The sequence below is a fragment of the Mugil cephalus genome, chromosome 16 (genome assembly GCF_022458985.1).
Source record: "Mugil cephalus isolate CIBA_MC_2020 chromosome 16, CIBA_Mcephalus_1.1, whole genome shotgun sequence".
NCBI lineage: Eukaryota > Metazoa > Chordata > Actinopteri > Mugiliformes > Mugilidae > Mugil > Mugil cephalus.
In genome coordinates, this window is record NC_061785.1 from 1,243,750 (window position 1) to 1,259,569 (window position 15,820).

The following is a 15,820-nucleotide window of genomic DNA, read 5'->3' on the forward strand; positions in this document are numbered from 1 at the left end:
CTGACTGCAGAGCCTGGATGAATCCAGCAGGGGGCAGATGACAATGATCAAATTGTTTACAACTGTTTCTTTAGTGAAGTGTTGCTACAGATTCCTCCGTCTTTACCCGTCAGTCAGTTTTCCTCCCGTCCAGAAGGAGGCGCTGACACGCCTGAAGCTCGTCTTCCTCTTAATACAACAGACACAGTCGACGGGCTGATTCTTCAGAAGTTTCTTTTATTTTGGAGAAGATTTCAGATCATGATGACAATTTACCAAAGCAGTTTCCTCTCGTGATATCGTCACATTAGCTCTGATTCAGTTTCACATGTTTCTGTGTTAATTAACGGCGTCAAAGAGAAGTCAAACATCGCTTTGTACAAACAGCGTCCGGATGTTCCTTCTATTTCTGGTATAAAAATAAGTTCTAAGTGCTTCACACACTTTAATACTGTCTCTGTTTTGGCATGTTCACAGCTCGACGTCGGCATGTGTCGTAAAAACATTCAGACAAAAACATAAGAAGCTAAAACTCGCCACTAGGGGGAGCAGCAGCGGCCAGGATTTACAATTATGGCATTTTTCAGATTATTTTTTTTATATCTAAACTTTAAAAACATTCTTTTTTCTTGCAATTTTTAGATTTCAATCAGATTTTAACCTAATTTTTCCCCCATCTTTATATTATATTATATCATCGTTGCCAAGACGAAGCATGTGAAAGCTGTAGTTACCTTTAACCCCGTGTGTTAGTTTATTAACTGAGATGTTTCATTAACTGTACAAAGAGGAATAAAAAGCACGCTGGTGGAAAAGTGGAAACTACAACACACATAATGTGAACATGAAAATACTGAAACCTAAAAAAGGAAAACATAAAGAAACACGAAAAGCTGAAAATTCAAAAACATTCATATCATTAAAGTAGATGTAATATAGGATTAAAAGCAGAATGGAAACAGAAGCTGGAAACTGGATCTGTCTGAACGACATCACCTCGTTGTCTCCTCTTCTTCTGCAGCGGTTTAAAGGCACAATTTATCTTTTCTGATTAATTTTGAGTAGAAAACCGAACAGAAGTGAAAACGTTCTGCTTACGCTCACAGGTTTTGTGCTGAGAAGCTTTCGTCAGTGAGTCAGCGCGGCCGTATTATATCATTCTTCTTTTTGTTGCAGCTTAAGAGAACTCGTAAAAATAGACAAAAGACAAAGCGAAGTAAGAAAATGTCTGCATCAATTTGACAACACCAGAAAATACTGTGCACCTCAAAAAGGTCTTCATCAGGAGTCAACTTCCACCAACTTCACCAACACCAGCCTCAAACTATCTTAGATGTTCATGTGTTGTAGACGTCAGTTCTGGACTTTTCTGGATGATTCCTTCAAAGCTTTTTGCCTTTTGCTCAGTTCAAATAATCTAACGATATACTCAATAACTTTGAGTTGATCTAAACACGTATTTGTTGCTTTTCAGTGTCCACTAGAATATAGAATTTTTTTCTGTATTTGCTTGTGTTGTCAAACTGATAAGGACATTTACATAATTTGTGCACAAACCACATCTTTACTGTTTGTAGAATAAAAACTCTTCCTAAGATCCCAGACGTCACATTTCACTCATCAGACTTTAGTTTCCTCTGAAAACAACTACACAACAAGGCAAACCTGCATTTGATAAAAACTACAAATCCCTCACAACTCCAAGAACGAATGAATATCGTAAACAAACAACTAGAATATAAAACTGATTAAAACATTAATTCCAGCCAATCACAGGCTGTTCGTCAGCCATGAAGCAGAGATGGTTCAGATGAGACGGAGACAGACACCATGAAGAGAAATACGAGGGGTTTGTTTCAGGTCGACTGACTCGGAGTCGGTTTCACAGAGTTTCTTCTTCAGTCTGTGTCTGCGTTGGTTCTGTCTCCGCTAGAAACTGGAGCTGCATTCGCACCAATAGCTTCGAATGTTAAGAAAAGATCTGGTTTCATGAAGGTGGATGGGATCCATACGAGTTTAAAATGAGAAACTAGGACTAGGACTACAAGGACTAGGACACAAGGACAAGGACTAGGAAAACAAGGACTAGGATTAGAAAGACAAGGAGAGGAGGACTAGAACTAGAGGGACTAGGATTACTAGAACTAGGAGGACTATCTCGGGCACTAGGACTAGGAGGACTAGGGCAGGAGGACTACGAGAAGATTAGGATAGAAGAGGACAAGAGGACTCTAATAGGAGGACTTGGAAATGGGCAGTAGAACTAAGAGGACTGTATCAGGACTAGGACTAGGAGGACTATATGGGACTAGGAGGACTGTATCAGGACTAGGAGGACTAGGTGTGACTGAGGCGAGTCCTGCTGTGATGATCCAATCAGTTCTGATGTGATTTTGTGCAGATTTAAAGCACAAAGTAATTTTGGCCTGAATGCAGCTACGAGAGTTTCTTCTTCTTCTTCTACCCTGGAAGCGGCCGGTCTAGAAAACACCGTACCCTTCGGCATGACGCGCCACAGCAAAGGCAGGGTAGCCCTCGTAGGTGGTGTAGGTCGTCAGGTCTTGACCCAAAGACACCGCCTGCTTCAGCTGGGAGGCGACGGCCGACGATGCCGGACTCGCCAAAGCGTAGCCTGGAGGGAAACAAACCCACAACCATCAGATGTAATCCTGGTGAGTCACATGATTCCTTCAGACGAGAGTCCGTTAGATTCAGATATATGTAAATACACTGGGGCCAAAACCAAACGTCTCCACCTGGATGTAACTGAGCTCATAGTCCAGCGCCTCCTGGCGGATCATTAGTTCATGGTGATTATCTTTCTGCTGCTATTCAACAAGTTATTTATGAGCAGCTTCTCATTTCTTCACCAACCATGTGTAAAGACACATGGAGGAGATGTTAGTCTGGTGGTGGAGATGTTAGTCTGGAGGAGATGTTAGTCTGGTGGAGAAGATGTTAGTCTGGTGGAGGAGATGTTAGTCTGGTGGAGAAGGGTCAAATCATTGGCTGCATCAAGCAGAGGAAACATCGAGAAACTACTAAACTACTGGGTTAAGAACTTTATTCCAGACTGGAAGGATAGTGGAGAACCATGGTCGACCAGGAAGAAATAAATCCTGACTGATGGAGAAACGTTTGGAAGAAAAGCAGCAGTAGAACTCAGGGCTGTGTTTAATAGTGGAAGGAAGAGCATTTCACACCATGGACAATGTGAAGGGAACTCAAGGGACTGAACAGAAAACCACTGATCAGGGAGGACAACCGGGAAAAAAGGCTCCAATCTGCTAGGGAGCAGCACAAAGACTGGACTCTGGAGACATGGGGGGAGGTCATGAGGTCTGATGAGGCCAAACTGGACCTGGTCCAGCGTGATGGGGGTCAGGGGAAGAACAGCGACCACAGCCAGAAATAGTTCACAGTCCATTCTGTGTATGTGCATTCAGCAGCCTTATGGTGGACGGGGTAAGTTGAGAGTTGGTCGACTTTGGGTACGGACCTTCACATACCTGGGAACGCTACCGAGGCCACTGCAGCTGCATCGGCGGCGCCCTCTGTCTGCAGGCCGAGGATCTGCAGGGTGTACTCAGCCGCAATGACCTTAGCTTCATCTACAGCAGCGCACAGTTTAGAGGGCGTGAAGGGATGACTGCAGAGAGACATGGACATCAATGGGTTAGGAGGACTACGAGGACTAGGACAAGACTAGGAAAACGAGAATTAAGAGGATTAGGACTATGAAAACAAGGACTACAGGGAGAGTAAAGGAGGACTGGAGGAGAACTAGGACTAGGAAAACTAGAACCAGGAGGATCACGAGTAGAACTAGGACAGGAGGACTAGGACTAGGGAAATAGAACGAGGAGTGCTAGGACTAGAAAAACAAGGACTATGGGAGGACTAGGACCAGCAGTAGAACTAGGACCAGAGGACCACAGGAGGACTGGGATTAGGGAAACGAGAACTACAGGAGGAGTAGTACATGGAAAACAAGGAATACAGGAGAACTGGGACTAGAAGGACTTGGGCACGAGGACTAGGACTAGGAAAATTAGGACTAAAAATGAGGATAGGGAGTCTAGGAGAAGAGGACTAGGATTAGGAGGACAAGGGCAGGAGAGTAGGACCAGGAACATGAGGACTCGGACTATGAGGACTAGGAGGCCTAGGACATGGAGGACGTACACGTTGGGGTACTGATTTGCCAGCGCTGGGATGGTGATCTTATAGAGGAAGAGTGTTCTCTGGTCTGGACCGATGGCTGAGTGGAGCTGGTAGACGGGAGGTCCCCAGTTATTCTTCTGGCAGAGCTCCTCCAGAACCTGAGGGACGGGGACAGGAGTCAAATTACAGGCCCCTTCAGAGAGGTAAAGGACACTTGGACCTCGGAGCGGAGGGACAGATAAGTTCCTGGTGCCCAGGTGTGTCCTGTTACCTGTGGTGCTGGTTTGATGGCGGTGGCCTTCAGGTTCATGGCGGCAGGATTCAAGGGGGTCAGCTCCATCCCCGGCAGGAGGTCGTACAGCTTCTCCTCCGACTGCTTGTCCGCCTTCAAGCCATAGGAAGCACCACCGCTTCCACCTCGCCCCATGGCTCCTCCCCCAGCAGCGTAGGCCAGGTAGCCCCGCCCACCTAGCCCCCTCACCCCCGCTGCCCCTACAGGTACAGTCATGTAAATTTCTACAGGAGATCGAAAAGGCAGTGAAATCAATCAAATCACCGGAAATCAACCGGGAAAGAAGAAGAAGAAGAAGAATCACACAGTCAGACAATTATCCAATCAGAGTCAACACAGAGGTGACAACGGCAACAGCACACACCTGTCCTGCTGCAGGATTATTACCTGGATGATTCTTTTTTATTATTATTACTTAAATCTTTCCAACCTTTTATGCATCAGCCTGGGTTTGATTCAGATTTTTAAAAAGTCAGTGATTCTGATTTGAAACGGTTCAGTTGGACGTTTATGAGCAGATTGTAAAAAAGTTCATCCGTCATGTTGGAAGGAGAACGTTGCTGCTGTCCCGTGAAAACCCTTCATTCAATGGACAGCAGCAGTTTAAAATCTGCAGGTAAACTACTGAAGGATGTCTGTGAGGGGAGCTCAGACTCACACTTACAGCTTGTAAAACTTTATGAGCATCAAATGTCCTGAAACAGCTAGGTGACATGCTACCAATATATCTAGCTTGTGAAGTTGAGCGCTCCTCGCAGCACTGCTTTCATCTGATGGTTTAGTGACTTAGAGATTGACAGCGAGACACATCCTCACCTCTAACGGAGGGCGTCCTGATCAGACCTCGACCTCCAACGTTAGCCTTTGCTGCCGGGAATCGGAACTGCCCCGGTATGGCAGCGTAGGCCTGAGGGGCATAAAAAACAGGTGCACCCAGGTACGCTGCCGAGGGGTCGTACACCTGGAGGAGGAGCGAGGGCATTTTCAGTCAAATAAAATCAACTATGCGCCACAATGTGACTTGCTTGACAGACCTGTACCTCAGTTTTATAGATTCTCTTTTACATCTATCTAGTGGGCTAATGATGGTTCCTCACATAACAAACCCAAAACAGCCATCTTTTATGGAACAAGACCTTTACATCAATGTGTAGGATGCCTTATCAGTATTCTTCTGGATCGTATAATGAGCTCAATGGGAGAATGTGATGATGTCCAGGAGAAAAAATGTCCAAAGGTCGAATTGTGTGTACGTTGCCTCCTGTAGTGAATCAGTAGCATTTTGGAGCCAGATTCACTTTAAGAGGTAAAAACCCAACGTGGAGGAACTTTGGTTCTTTGGTTTGATCATAATGTCCAGATGGGGAGTGGACCTGGTTCTGTTGCACTAGAACCTCTGCAGAACATGTGAGCTCTGTGGTATTTGTAGAAACTCCAGGTGTGAATAAGTTCAGAGACACCTCTGTGCATGAGCACAGTAAACAGTGTTTTTAAGTCTTTAAGTGGATAAACTGCATGGCTTCTATTAGGGGTGTAACGATTCATCCGCTACATCGATGAATCGATATATTTTCATATGATCCAACTACATCGATCTGTGCTCGGCAGGTTGGCCTTCCAGACAACATACATCGATCTAAGATCGCTTGAAACTACCTGAAGATCGGAACTAACGCGACGGAGCGTTCTACACGGACTCTTTGAAGTGCTACACACAGGTGTTACCCACTTCTGGAAAACCGGCAGTTTGGACCTTTGGATGTGAAGCAGCAGCCACAGCTCTGCGTGGACGATGCAAAGAGGCGAAGGTAACTTACTAACTTGTGTAGTGGTGGAGATGAGGCTGCGGTCCTACCTGTCCCAGGGTGTAAGCGGTGTAGTCGGTCTGCAGCAGGGAGCCTCCTCGTCCTCCGGTCCCTCTGGTGTAACGGACATAACTGTCCTTGTCCACGGGCTTGGCCAGAGTCACCTCGATGGGAGACCCGTCCACTATCTGGACGAGGAAGAGGAGACAGTTCATCTCTAAATGTCTGAAGGTTTGCATCTCAGACTGCTCATAAACGACATGACCCAAACAAATGTAGCATGTCTCAGCAGCTACACAATCATTGTGTAATTTCTGTCTCACAATATCGATAAAACTTGAAAATGAAGATGGAGCCAAGACTGATGGTGATAAACTGGAGCTGATTTTTGGTAAGTTTGGTTGAACCCTCCAAACGAGCTGTTTTGTCATGTTTAGGGACCATTTGTCAGTGTTTGTCTGGTGTCTGCTGACCTTCCCGTTGAGAGTGTTCATGGCTGTGATAGCATCTTCTCTCTGGGTGAAGTGGACGAAGGCGTAGTCTCTGATTTTCTTCACTCGCTCCACTGCACCTGTAACACAAAAATCCATCCTAAGATCTTCCAGGTGTCATTTACCGTGAGCATGTTTCGAGCTTCCTGTTTTATTTTGTTAACTCCTTGGTTTCCTGTCTAGTGTTACTCCTTTCGCTTTCCCTTGATTGCTTCATTAGTGTCACATATGTCTCGTCTGCCCTCTGCCCATTTGAGTATATACCCTATATACAGCCCAGCCTTTACGTTTGTCCATGTTCCTGTGTCCTAGTGGTTTTTCTCTTTGTAGTGTTTCTAGTCAAACGAGACCTCGTGAAGCTTTGAGCCCTTTTCAATCTCTGTACTGAAAATTCATTCACAGCTCAAGGCTTCATTCATTGATCACGTGGATGACATCTGCTGGTTGTTTTACAGCCTTGCAAAGGTCATAGTGACGCACCATGCATGTGCGCAGTTTTGTTGCTGGATTCTAACTTATTGGTTTGTTGTGTTTCTTCCTTGCTTCATAAATGATTTTCAATTAAATGTTGACTACCCAAGTAATCTTTGTTCCCAATAATTCTTATGAATTTTAAATGGATTTATAGATCCCTAATTACACACTGGACAGAGCTAATATTTACAGGGTTCAGTGACGCAGTATAATGTAATATATCATGCTATGCTATCATGCTATATATGTTTTTTTTTTTATTGTGATTGGTGTAAACTAGGTGTGCTTGTGTGACCCTGTTCCCTGGATGGTGCCATAGCAAAGAAATCCAAAAAGTCAAGTTTTTTTAAATGTAGCTCTGTTTCATCCATCCTAAATACATTTGATTCACCAATGTTTTAAAGCTCCTGAGGTTTGAACATCATCAATCACGTGGTTTGAAGGAAGCTCCAGCACAGTGCTTCATGGAAACACCCTGTAGAGTCTCTGTGTCAGAGGGAATATCACTGGGTGTCTCTGCAGCACTTTAAATACTGCTTTATTTGAACTCCACATTTGTCCTTTGTCACCCACAAACCTTGACACCAGGAGGTTTCCGACTTGTCTGCTGTGCTGTGTAGTGAAGTCGTACCTGGCTTGATGCTGTTAAACTCTTTTTCGATGGTCTCCTCTGTCGTCTGCAGCATCAGGTTCCTCACATACAGGATCTTGACAGTAGCCATGGTGTCCTCGTCAACCTCCACCTCAGGCTCCGCCCAGTCCACAGCGATGGGATGACCCCAAAGTTGGATACGACCTGAGACAGAGGACAAGTGAGTGGACAGGTGAGTCCGTCCCTTCTTATGTCTGCACCACCATCCATTATAGACGCAGCAAAACAGTTTCTTTTCTCAGGTTTTGAATCACAGAAATATTTTGTGATCACTCAGTAAAAGGTTTAAGAGTCAGGTAGGAGACAGACTGAGATTATTTCTGATCACCGTGATCACATCACTCCTGTCAAACAGGTGTTATCTTATCATGAAGCCCATCAGAGCTCTTCTTCTATTGGTCGCTGTGGTGTGTTCTGTGTTTCACTGGTGATAACGCTGTCCAAAGGAGACTTTGCCATCTTTTATTGTCTTGTGTTTAATTTTATGAGGTACTGGACTAATCTTGATTTCTAGATTTCACATCTCCACAGTAACTGAACTTGAAGATGAAGCATCACCTGGCAGTAGTTTGCGGCGTGCCATGGCGGCCGCTCTGTGGCTCTCGTACTCAACGAAGGCAAAGCCACGGTTCTTGGATTTGTCGGCGGCGCTTGGGTACACGATGACGTCCACTACCCCGTCGGTAACCTTCCTCATCTCTGAAAGGATCTCCTCACGCTTCTTGGTTTTGGGAATCCCACCCACAAAAAGGCGGCAGTTATCAACGCTGGCACAGACGCCAAGCAGGCGGCCATTCCTGAGAAACACGAAGGATGTGAAGTTAAGATCAAACCAGAGCGAATAGATGAGATGCTGCAGGTGTGGTGCTAAGGTTGGTACAGTTTCATATTTTTTGGTGTTGGTTTGGGGTGTATTTGGTTGGTAGTGTTATCCAGAAGGATTAGTCCAATCCTAGGATGTTGCTCAGTGGCTTCCTGGTCATTACTAGTTGCTGACGTACCTGATCTCATAGTTGTTGAGCTGCTTCATGGCTGTTTTAGCCTCCTGTTTGGTGCTAAAGGTGACGAAGGCGTATCCTCTGTTGTTTCCGTTGAAATCCATCATCATCCTCACCTCGTAGATCTTCCCAAACTGAAGCAATGAAGAGGGAGATTTAAAAAACTGTCAAAGCAGCATATCTAGAAAAAAAGAAGCTGTAACAAAAACAACGGAACGAAGGACACTTTCAGGACCTAAACTCTCCACCAGTCATTTAGAGTTGAAGACTCGGAGGAAACAAGTCCAGATGACTTTGATTCACCTTGTTTCATAATTTATTCCATGACTTGGATGCCTAGATAAAAGAAAATCTCTAGTGATGGAGTTAAACCCAGATCAGAAACCTTCACTCCAACAGAAAGTCATCAAGGCTGAGACAAAGTCAAGACACCACAGAGCAGAGCAGACAAGTCCAAGACGTCCTACATCTGAAACATCAAAGAAATCTTTTATTTTTTGACCCAGACGTGTCTCAGATCAAATAACCCTGACTGTTTAGACACATTTAAATGTCATCACTTGAAGTTAGAGTTCGGGAAAGTCCAGACCTAAAAAATAATTCAACTCCCATTATGAAGGAAGGTCTGCATCAAAGACAAAGAGGACAAAGAGACTGAGAGGAGTCAGACTGTAAGAACCTTCCAGATGAGTAAGAGGATCTTCAACCCAATCATTTTTCACCTTCTCACACAGTGGAACCAGTTCGTCTTCAAACAGATCTCTCGGTAGTTTCCCTACAAAGATCTCGCTGCCTCTCTCTGGTGGTGGGCCGTCCCAGCTGGGCGGTGGACCGCCGTACCGCCGCTGTCCGTTCTCCTGAAGAACACCAACCAAATAAGACGGAAAACAGTAGTTTAGTAGCAGGAAAGAATTGTTTTGCTTTCTGTCAACATGTTGTGATCATAGTTCGGACAGTGCTCCAGGTCAGTCTGGTCCTTCTCACCTGCCGTAGTTGGTACCCGGTTCGCTGCATGAGCGTCCGAAGTGCCGCCTCCTTCGGTGTCCCCGCCAGTCCGTCCAGGCTTGCTTTCTGATTGGATTCCATTGGGTGTGATTGACAGCGATAACGTAAATCAGGGAAATTAGGGGTGCTCGCTGGAAGACAACAACAAAACAACAACAACAACAATGAGATCTTCCAAACAGGAAGGAACATCCGCAGCCATATTTAGACTTTCACGATATTGAGTTTGTTGCCTTTTAGTCATGACGTTGGTATATTTTGGTCTCCAGTTTGGTTTCCTCATGTTTCCTGTTTTATTTTTAATTTGTGATGAAGTCCTTTCTGATTTGTGTCTTTTCTCTACTATTAGTCCCCCCTTGTCTTGTTATCCAATTAGTTCTGCATGTGTTTTTATATATTGTCCTGTTTCTGATTTTGTCTTGTCCTTGTCACCCCTTACTCATATTCTCTGGTTGTGTTCTGTTTTGTTTTAATTTCTCCTTTGGATTATGTTGGACTCTTGTTTTTGGAGGTTTCCTTTTGTTCTGGTTTTAGTAAGTTTTAATAAATTTCTTCTTTCCCTGCCTTATCATATGTCTCACATTGAGTTAACACCTATTCCATGTAACATTGATCTTGTGCACTTTCCAAAAGCTTTGTCAGCTGTAGCTCATGTCCTGCAGTTCAGAGGACATTTCTAACGAACAATCCCAGCTTTTAGTGTCTGTCCTGATGAGAATGTGAATCCACACTGAGACTTGTGTGTCCTCGCCGAGCTGCTGTTTTCTGAACAACAGATACGAGTCGTGTTTTGAAGCGAGCAGCAGCGAGGTCAAGGTCTGTCAACTAATCATTGACAGAGGCTGTGGACGGTCTGCAGCATGACTGTCCACGTTGTCCAAAGCAAGCTGAAACAGGGGGAAGACTAAAATTTTAAGGTTTCTTGCAGTAGCTTCTTCTTTTTAGAAAGTCATTGCCCAATTAATGCACCCACAGACGTTCCTGATAAAAACCACCAGTCATCTAGAGCTGAACACTTCTAGGAAACACCTTCTACAAACACAACAAGTCCAGATGTTTTTGTTTCAACTGTGATTTTCTTTGCATCAACCATTCAGCTATTTACGCATAAAATATAAAAACCATCCCATCAAACAAAGCAGAATTCAACCCAGATGTGATTCTAGGTTCTAGTCCTCGGGCAAAGACGTATGTGTGCTACGTGGTTGTTGCTGTAAAATATTCCAAAAGGTATCTACGCTTTTAACGGGTCTCCAAACAGTTTCTTGGGTTTCTTGTCCTAACTCTACAGCCCAGCCTCAACCTAAACCCTGAGACACTCCAGGTGGACAAGATAAAACGTCCAGTCTCTGAGTTTCAGACTGAAAATCAGATAAAATACCATCGGGTTTACTTAAAACTGACTGCAAGATAGTGAGTTTATTAGAAAGGTTGAGATTAAATCAAAAAACTTTTGAGTTTTTTCAATTTAAGATCAGAATCAGACTGATGATTCTGTACAGAAATGGAAAATCTAAGTAAGTCTTTTAAACACTAAAAATTCTTCAAACAAATTTTAGACAAGAAAATCGGAAAAGCATGAAAAATCTGATCATATTACAGATTACTGATTTTAAAGTGAAAGCTGATTCTATATAAAACTGATGCTGAACGCAAACATTCTCCTGAGAAGGTAAAATCTTTCTTTCTTCCACCAGACATTTTAAACTGAACACATTTGATCTTACTAATCTGAATTATGTGACAATCTTTGCAACTGTTGGACCAACGATGGTGGAACATGGAGTCAGTCAGATACAACGTCAGCCGTTTTCTAAAAACGCGATAACCCTGTACTTTATCTAATCAAGTCATCTTTCCAGGAAGACGTCCAGAATGAGGAACAAGACGCTAAATTATGGCAAAGGTATAAATAAAATAACTGCTATGAGATATATCAAGGGCTGCCAAAGTAAATGCATTAATAACCCAAATTTCTTCTAACAGCAGAAATCAGGAAGCGATTAAAGAACCAGTAACGCTGTGGAAAGTATCAGAATCTGAAGTGTGGTCACAGTAAATAATTATACCCTGCAGAGTGCAGGTTTATTAATCGTGATGAAGTGCTGTCCTGGTGATATGGACCAACATAGAGATAAATTCTGTCAGAGACAAACTTGGATTCGCTGAAGCAAAGAGAGAGAGTCAGTTATCTTCACGGAATTAGAGTTACATCAGTAACCACCTGAAAAGAACTCAGAGCTTAACAAAAATCACTTTTAAAATACACAAATTCATTTTCCTTTTCATCTTGGCCTCATAGTACTGAGCAATTACAGTAAACTATGTTTTTGAAATACGTCCAAATTAGGCCAAAAAATAACACATTTTAACTATAGGAATAAATATATATTACTGTCCAGAGCTCTAGACAGAAATAAATTAGGCTGCTCCTGCTGATACGGACTAACAAAGACATGAATTACAACTCATGAATTACAGCTGGAGTTATCTTCACAGAACCAGAGTTACCACAGTAACCATCTACATCCTCCTGCATTGCCTCAAAAATATGTTCAACCCCAACAAACTATTAAATCCCTCAGTTAATCACACATACCAAGTTAAGAGTCAGATTTCAAAACAACAGGTGTCTGGACCACATCTACACACCTCATACATTTATAATTTATGTTCAATTTACTCTGATACACACCGACAAAATACAACAATAAAATAAACTTAACAACCCAAACCACAGATCATTTTAGAGTAGTAGTTTTACTCTGTGTTGTTATTTTACTGCAATAAAAAACTAAAAGTACTAAAAAGATCTTTAAGTTTCCAGATTTAGCAAAAGTTTTGTTTAAATGTGGTTTGAGAGTCTGCTGGTGGAAAAACAGGCACCTGAACTCAGTAACCTGCTGGTGAAATCAACCAATCAGTGCTGCAGACCGAGGGGCGTTGAACCCACAATCACAGTCAGCGCTTTGTATCAGACGGACAGTGAAAGCTCCAGATCAATACCTTCTTTGAATTTCTCTGAATTTTTTATTCATCAGTTAGCGCTGGTTGCTTCCAGGTGCCAGGAAAGAAGAAGAAAAAGAAATTTCAGCAGCACAACTCTTAAAGTATTCACTATTATTTATTTATTTTTATTTTTTTAACCTTGCAGAACTGACGACCCACAGCTGACTGGGCCTTTTGTTTAAAATGTCAGTAAAATGTTTTGTAAAAAATGTGAAATATGTCCAAATAAGGTCAAAAGAATAATGCACGTTAACTGTGGGAAATAATGTAATCAATTACGTGTTTTAATTCAAGATAAAAGTGAGAGAAGTGAGAAAAATCTGATTTTCAGATGAGAAACTACTGGAGAGTCGGGTATCTTCAGAGAACTGGTGTTACCACAGTAAAAAAAATGAAAGACACTCAGAGCAATGGACTACTTGTCTAAAAATTCACCAAAAAAAAAACAACAAAAAACTGAATGTATCCAACAAACATGCTAACGTCCATTAGCTGTGGAAATCTTTTGACCAATGACAATAGAAATAGTAATAAATTCAAACAAATATTTTAATCTACTGACAGCCCAGGAAAAATTAACAAAGATAAGCTTTCCAGGTTTTATGTCTTCTTCTGTTCATATAGCAAAGAGACAAGTCATGTCAAAGGCAAACTCAAGTTTGCTCAAAACAAAAAACAAACAAAAAAAAGAACCTTCTGGTGAGTCGGTTATCTTCACAGAACTAGAGTTGCCACAGTAACCACTGTAATATGTAAGAGCAGACTTGGTTTTCTGTCTAAAACTGATTAAAAAGATGCAATATGTCCAAATTAAGTGAAAATAAATGTGTTTGGTCATTGGGGGTTAAAAAAAATATAAAAACTTAATCACTATTATAAGTTTAAATAGAGATTTTAGGTAAGATTAAATAAAAAATTAAAAAGCCAGTTTTCAGTAAATCTATTTCAACCTGTTACTAATATGATTCTGAAGGTTAACTGAAGCTATGAGGCCTTTTTTTAATTTTTTTTTTTTACTGATTTCTAAATTTAATTGTTGAAGTTGAATCAGGGGTAAAACAATATCAAAGTCCATCCATTGTCCATCCATCCATCATCTACTGCTTAACCCTTAGAGGGTTGTGGGGGGTTGGAACCTATTTTAGGTCATACTGGGTCAGAGTCGGGGTTGGATGGGTCACCAGTCTGTCACATGTTACAGATAAACAAACAACTATCAAACTATCGAAGCCACACTGCAGATATTTAACTGACCGATGATTACAATAAATAACAGCATCATCTGCATAAAGGCGGATTTACCGATGTTTTTATGTTCAGTTTCCCCTGTTTATTTATCTATTTTATTTTTTTGTTTTTTTAGAAGGAAAAATGTATCTGAAGTGTCTCTGTTGGGGACTGATTCTGCTCCAGTAAAAATCTGCTGAACCAGTCAGATCATTTGTGGGCGGGGACTAATGTGGCGACAGACAGAACAGTGGCAGTAGTCTTATTTGACATCTAAGAAATTAATCAAAGGAAATAACTCTAATCAACAGGAATTAAGGTTACAACAAGATGTATACATGTCTCCACATGAAACTCATTAACCAACATTAAAATATCTCTCAGATTTATTAACAACTAATGAGCTACAACTATGTAAATCAGAACTGTAATGAATAGAATATATTTAACGCTTCAGTTAATCGGTAAGGAACGAACAGTACATCACCATTTAGCATTCATTTACTTCTTATTTGCTTTCTAAAATATTTAAATGTTGGATTTGATTTATAAACTGAACCTTCTCAATAGTAACTGAGACATAAAAATTATGGTTCATATTTAAATGTTTTCAGGTTTTGTTTGTTTCCTGCTGCGTCATCAGTCAACATTTCATGTTGCAGCAATAAAACGCTGCTTTCACGTTAAAACTCAACATTTTACTGAAGTAGTTTTGCTCTGCTACAGGGAATATAATTATGAAGTAATTATGGATGTTTCTTTATGGAACAAATATATTCAGCCTTAAACTGTTCAGAACTCCTTAAAATCTCCATGAATACAATTAAATTGTCAATTGCTTTTTTTTTTTTAGTTCACACTATTAGCTTGACTTAAATAAAGGATGCAGCATTAAAAACTGAATGCATAAGAAACTATAATTAACGTCACATTAAGTTAATGAATGACTGATTTAAACCACTTAAGTGTTTTTTCTTTTTCTGTATATTTCTATTAGTTCTCCTGTTTTTGTATTTATCTGCTCGTCTTCCACCACGTTTATACACGTGTTAACATAAACTGAATTTAATGTGTTTTGTGTGTAAAGAGGCTTTTACTGTTTCTCTGAATGACACAAACAGTGGCAGAGTGACACTAACTTAACAAACTCTCTCTCTCTCTCCATTATAAGACACATTAACTCCGGTCGGCCTGTTTGCTCAGTTAGCTGCTTTTAGCCGCTCTGATGCTCAACAGACACCAGTGAAGAAGAAAAGGAAGAAAAGAAGAGGAGTCCAGAAACACTCCTTTCTTCCTCTGTGGTTTTCGAGGATGAAACAAAAAAATTAATTTGTAGGAAAAGCTGGAAAAAACTCACCTGAGCAATTTCAGAGATCACCTCCCTCCGATCAGAGCTGTGTCATTCTGAACTCTGTGTGTTGTCAGGCTCCTGTGTGTGTGTGTGTGTGTGTGTGTGTGTGTGTGTGTGTGTGTGTGTGTGTGTGTGTGTGTGTGTGTGTGTGTGTGTGTGTGTGTGTGTGTGTGATCACATCATATCAAACTCCAAAGGTTCACTGTCTTGGTGTTAGCTTTACGAGCCGCTCCATGTTAATGTTTAACCTGCTGCTATCTGTGCACACACACACACACATATGCAAATACACAACCACACACTCAGCCATCAGGACTCTGTGTGTGTGGTTTTTATATAGTTGTGGGTGCCAGTTGTCCACGGTTTATTAATG

At 41.8% G+C, this 15,820-nt stretch overlaps 1 protein-coding gene across 3 annotated transcripts; it reads right to left on the reverse strand.

Annotated features, from left to right (window-relative positions):
• Window positions 1-196: 196 nt before the first annotated feature.
• On the reverse strand, window positions 197-15,551 carry a1cf (apobec1 complementation factor). Of its 3 annotated transcripts, none has more exons than XM_047609025.1 (13): window positions 15,454-15,551; window positions 9,840-9,991; window positions 9,578-9,712; window positions 8,859-8,989; window positions 8,416-8,654; window positions 7,837-8,001; window positions 6,714-6,811; window positions 6,291-6,428; window positions 5,252-5,396; window positions 4,415-4,635; window positions 4,165-4,301; window positions 3,489-3,628; window positions 197-2,611 (listed from the first exon to the last, which is right to left on the reverse strand). In XM_047609025.1, the coding sequence occupies exons 2-13, from the start codon at window positions 9,939-9,941 to the stop codon at window positions 2,460-2,462; spliced, it is 1,803 nt and encodes a 600-aa protein (XP_047464981.1). In that variant the 5' UTR covers window positions 9,942-9,991; window positions 15,454-15,551; the 3' UTR covers window positions 197-2,459. The 3 variants fall into 3 exon arrangements, with proteins under 3 accessions (XP_047464981.1, XP_047464980.1, XP_047464982.1); XM_047609024.1 differs by having other exon boundaries at window positions 4,415-4,659; XM_047609026.1 differs by having other exon boundaries at window positions 2,472-2,611; window positions 3,479-3,628; window positions 4,415-4,659.
• Window positions 15,552-15,820: the final 269 nt, after the last annotated feature.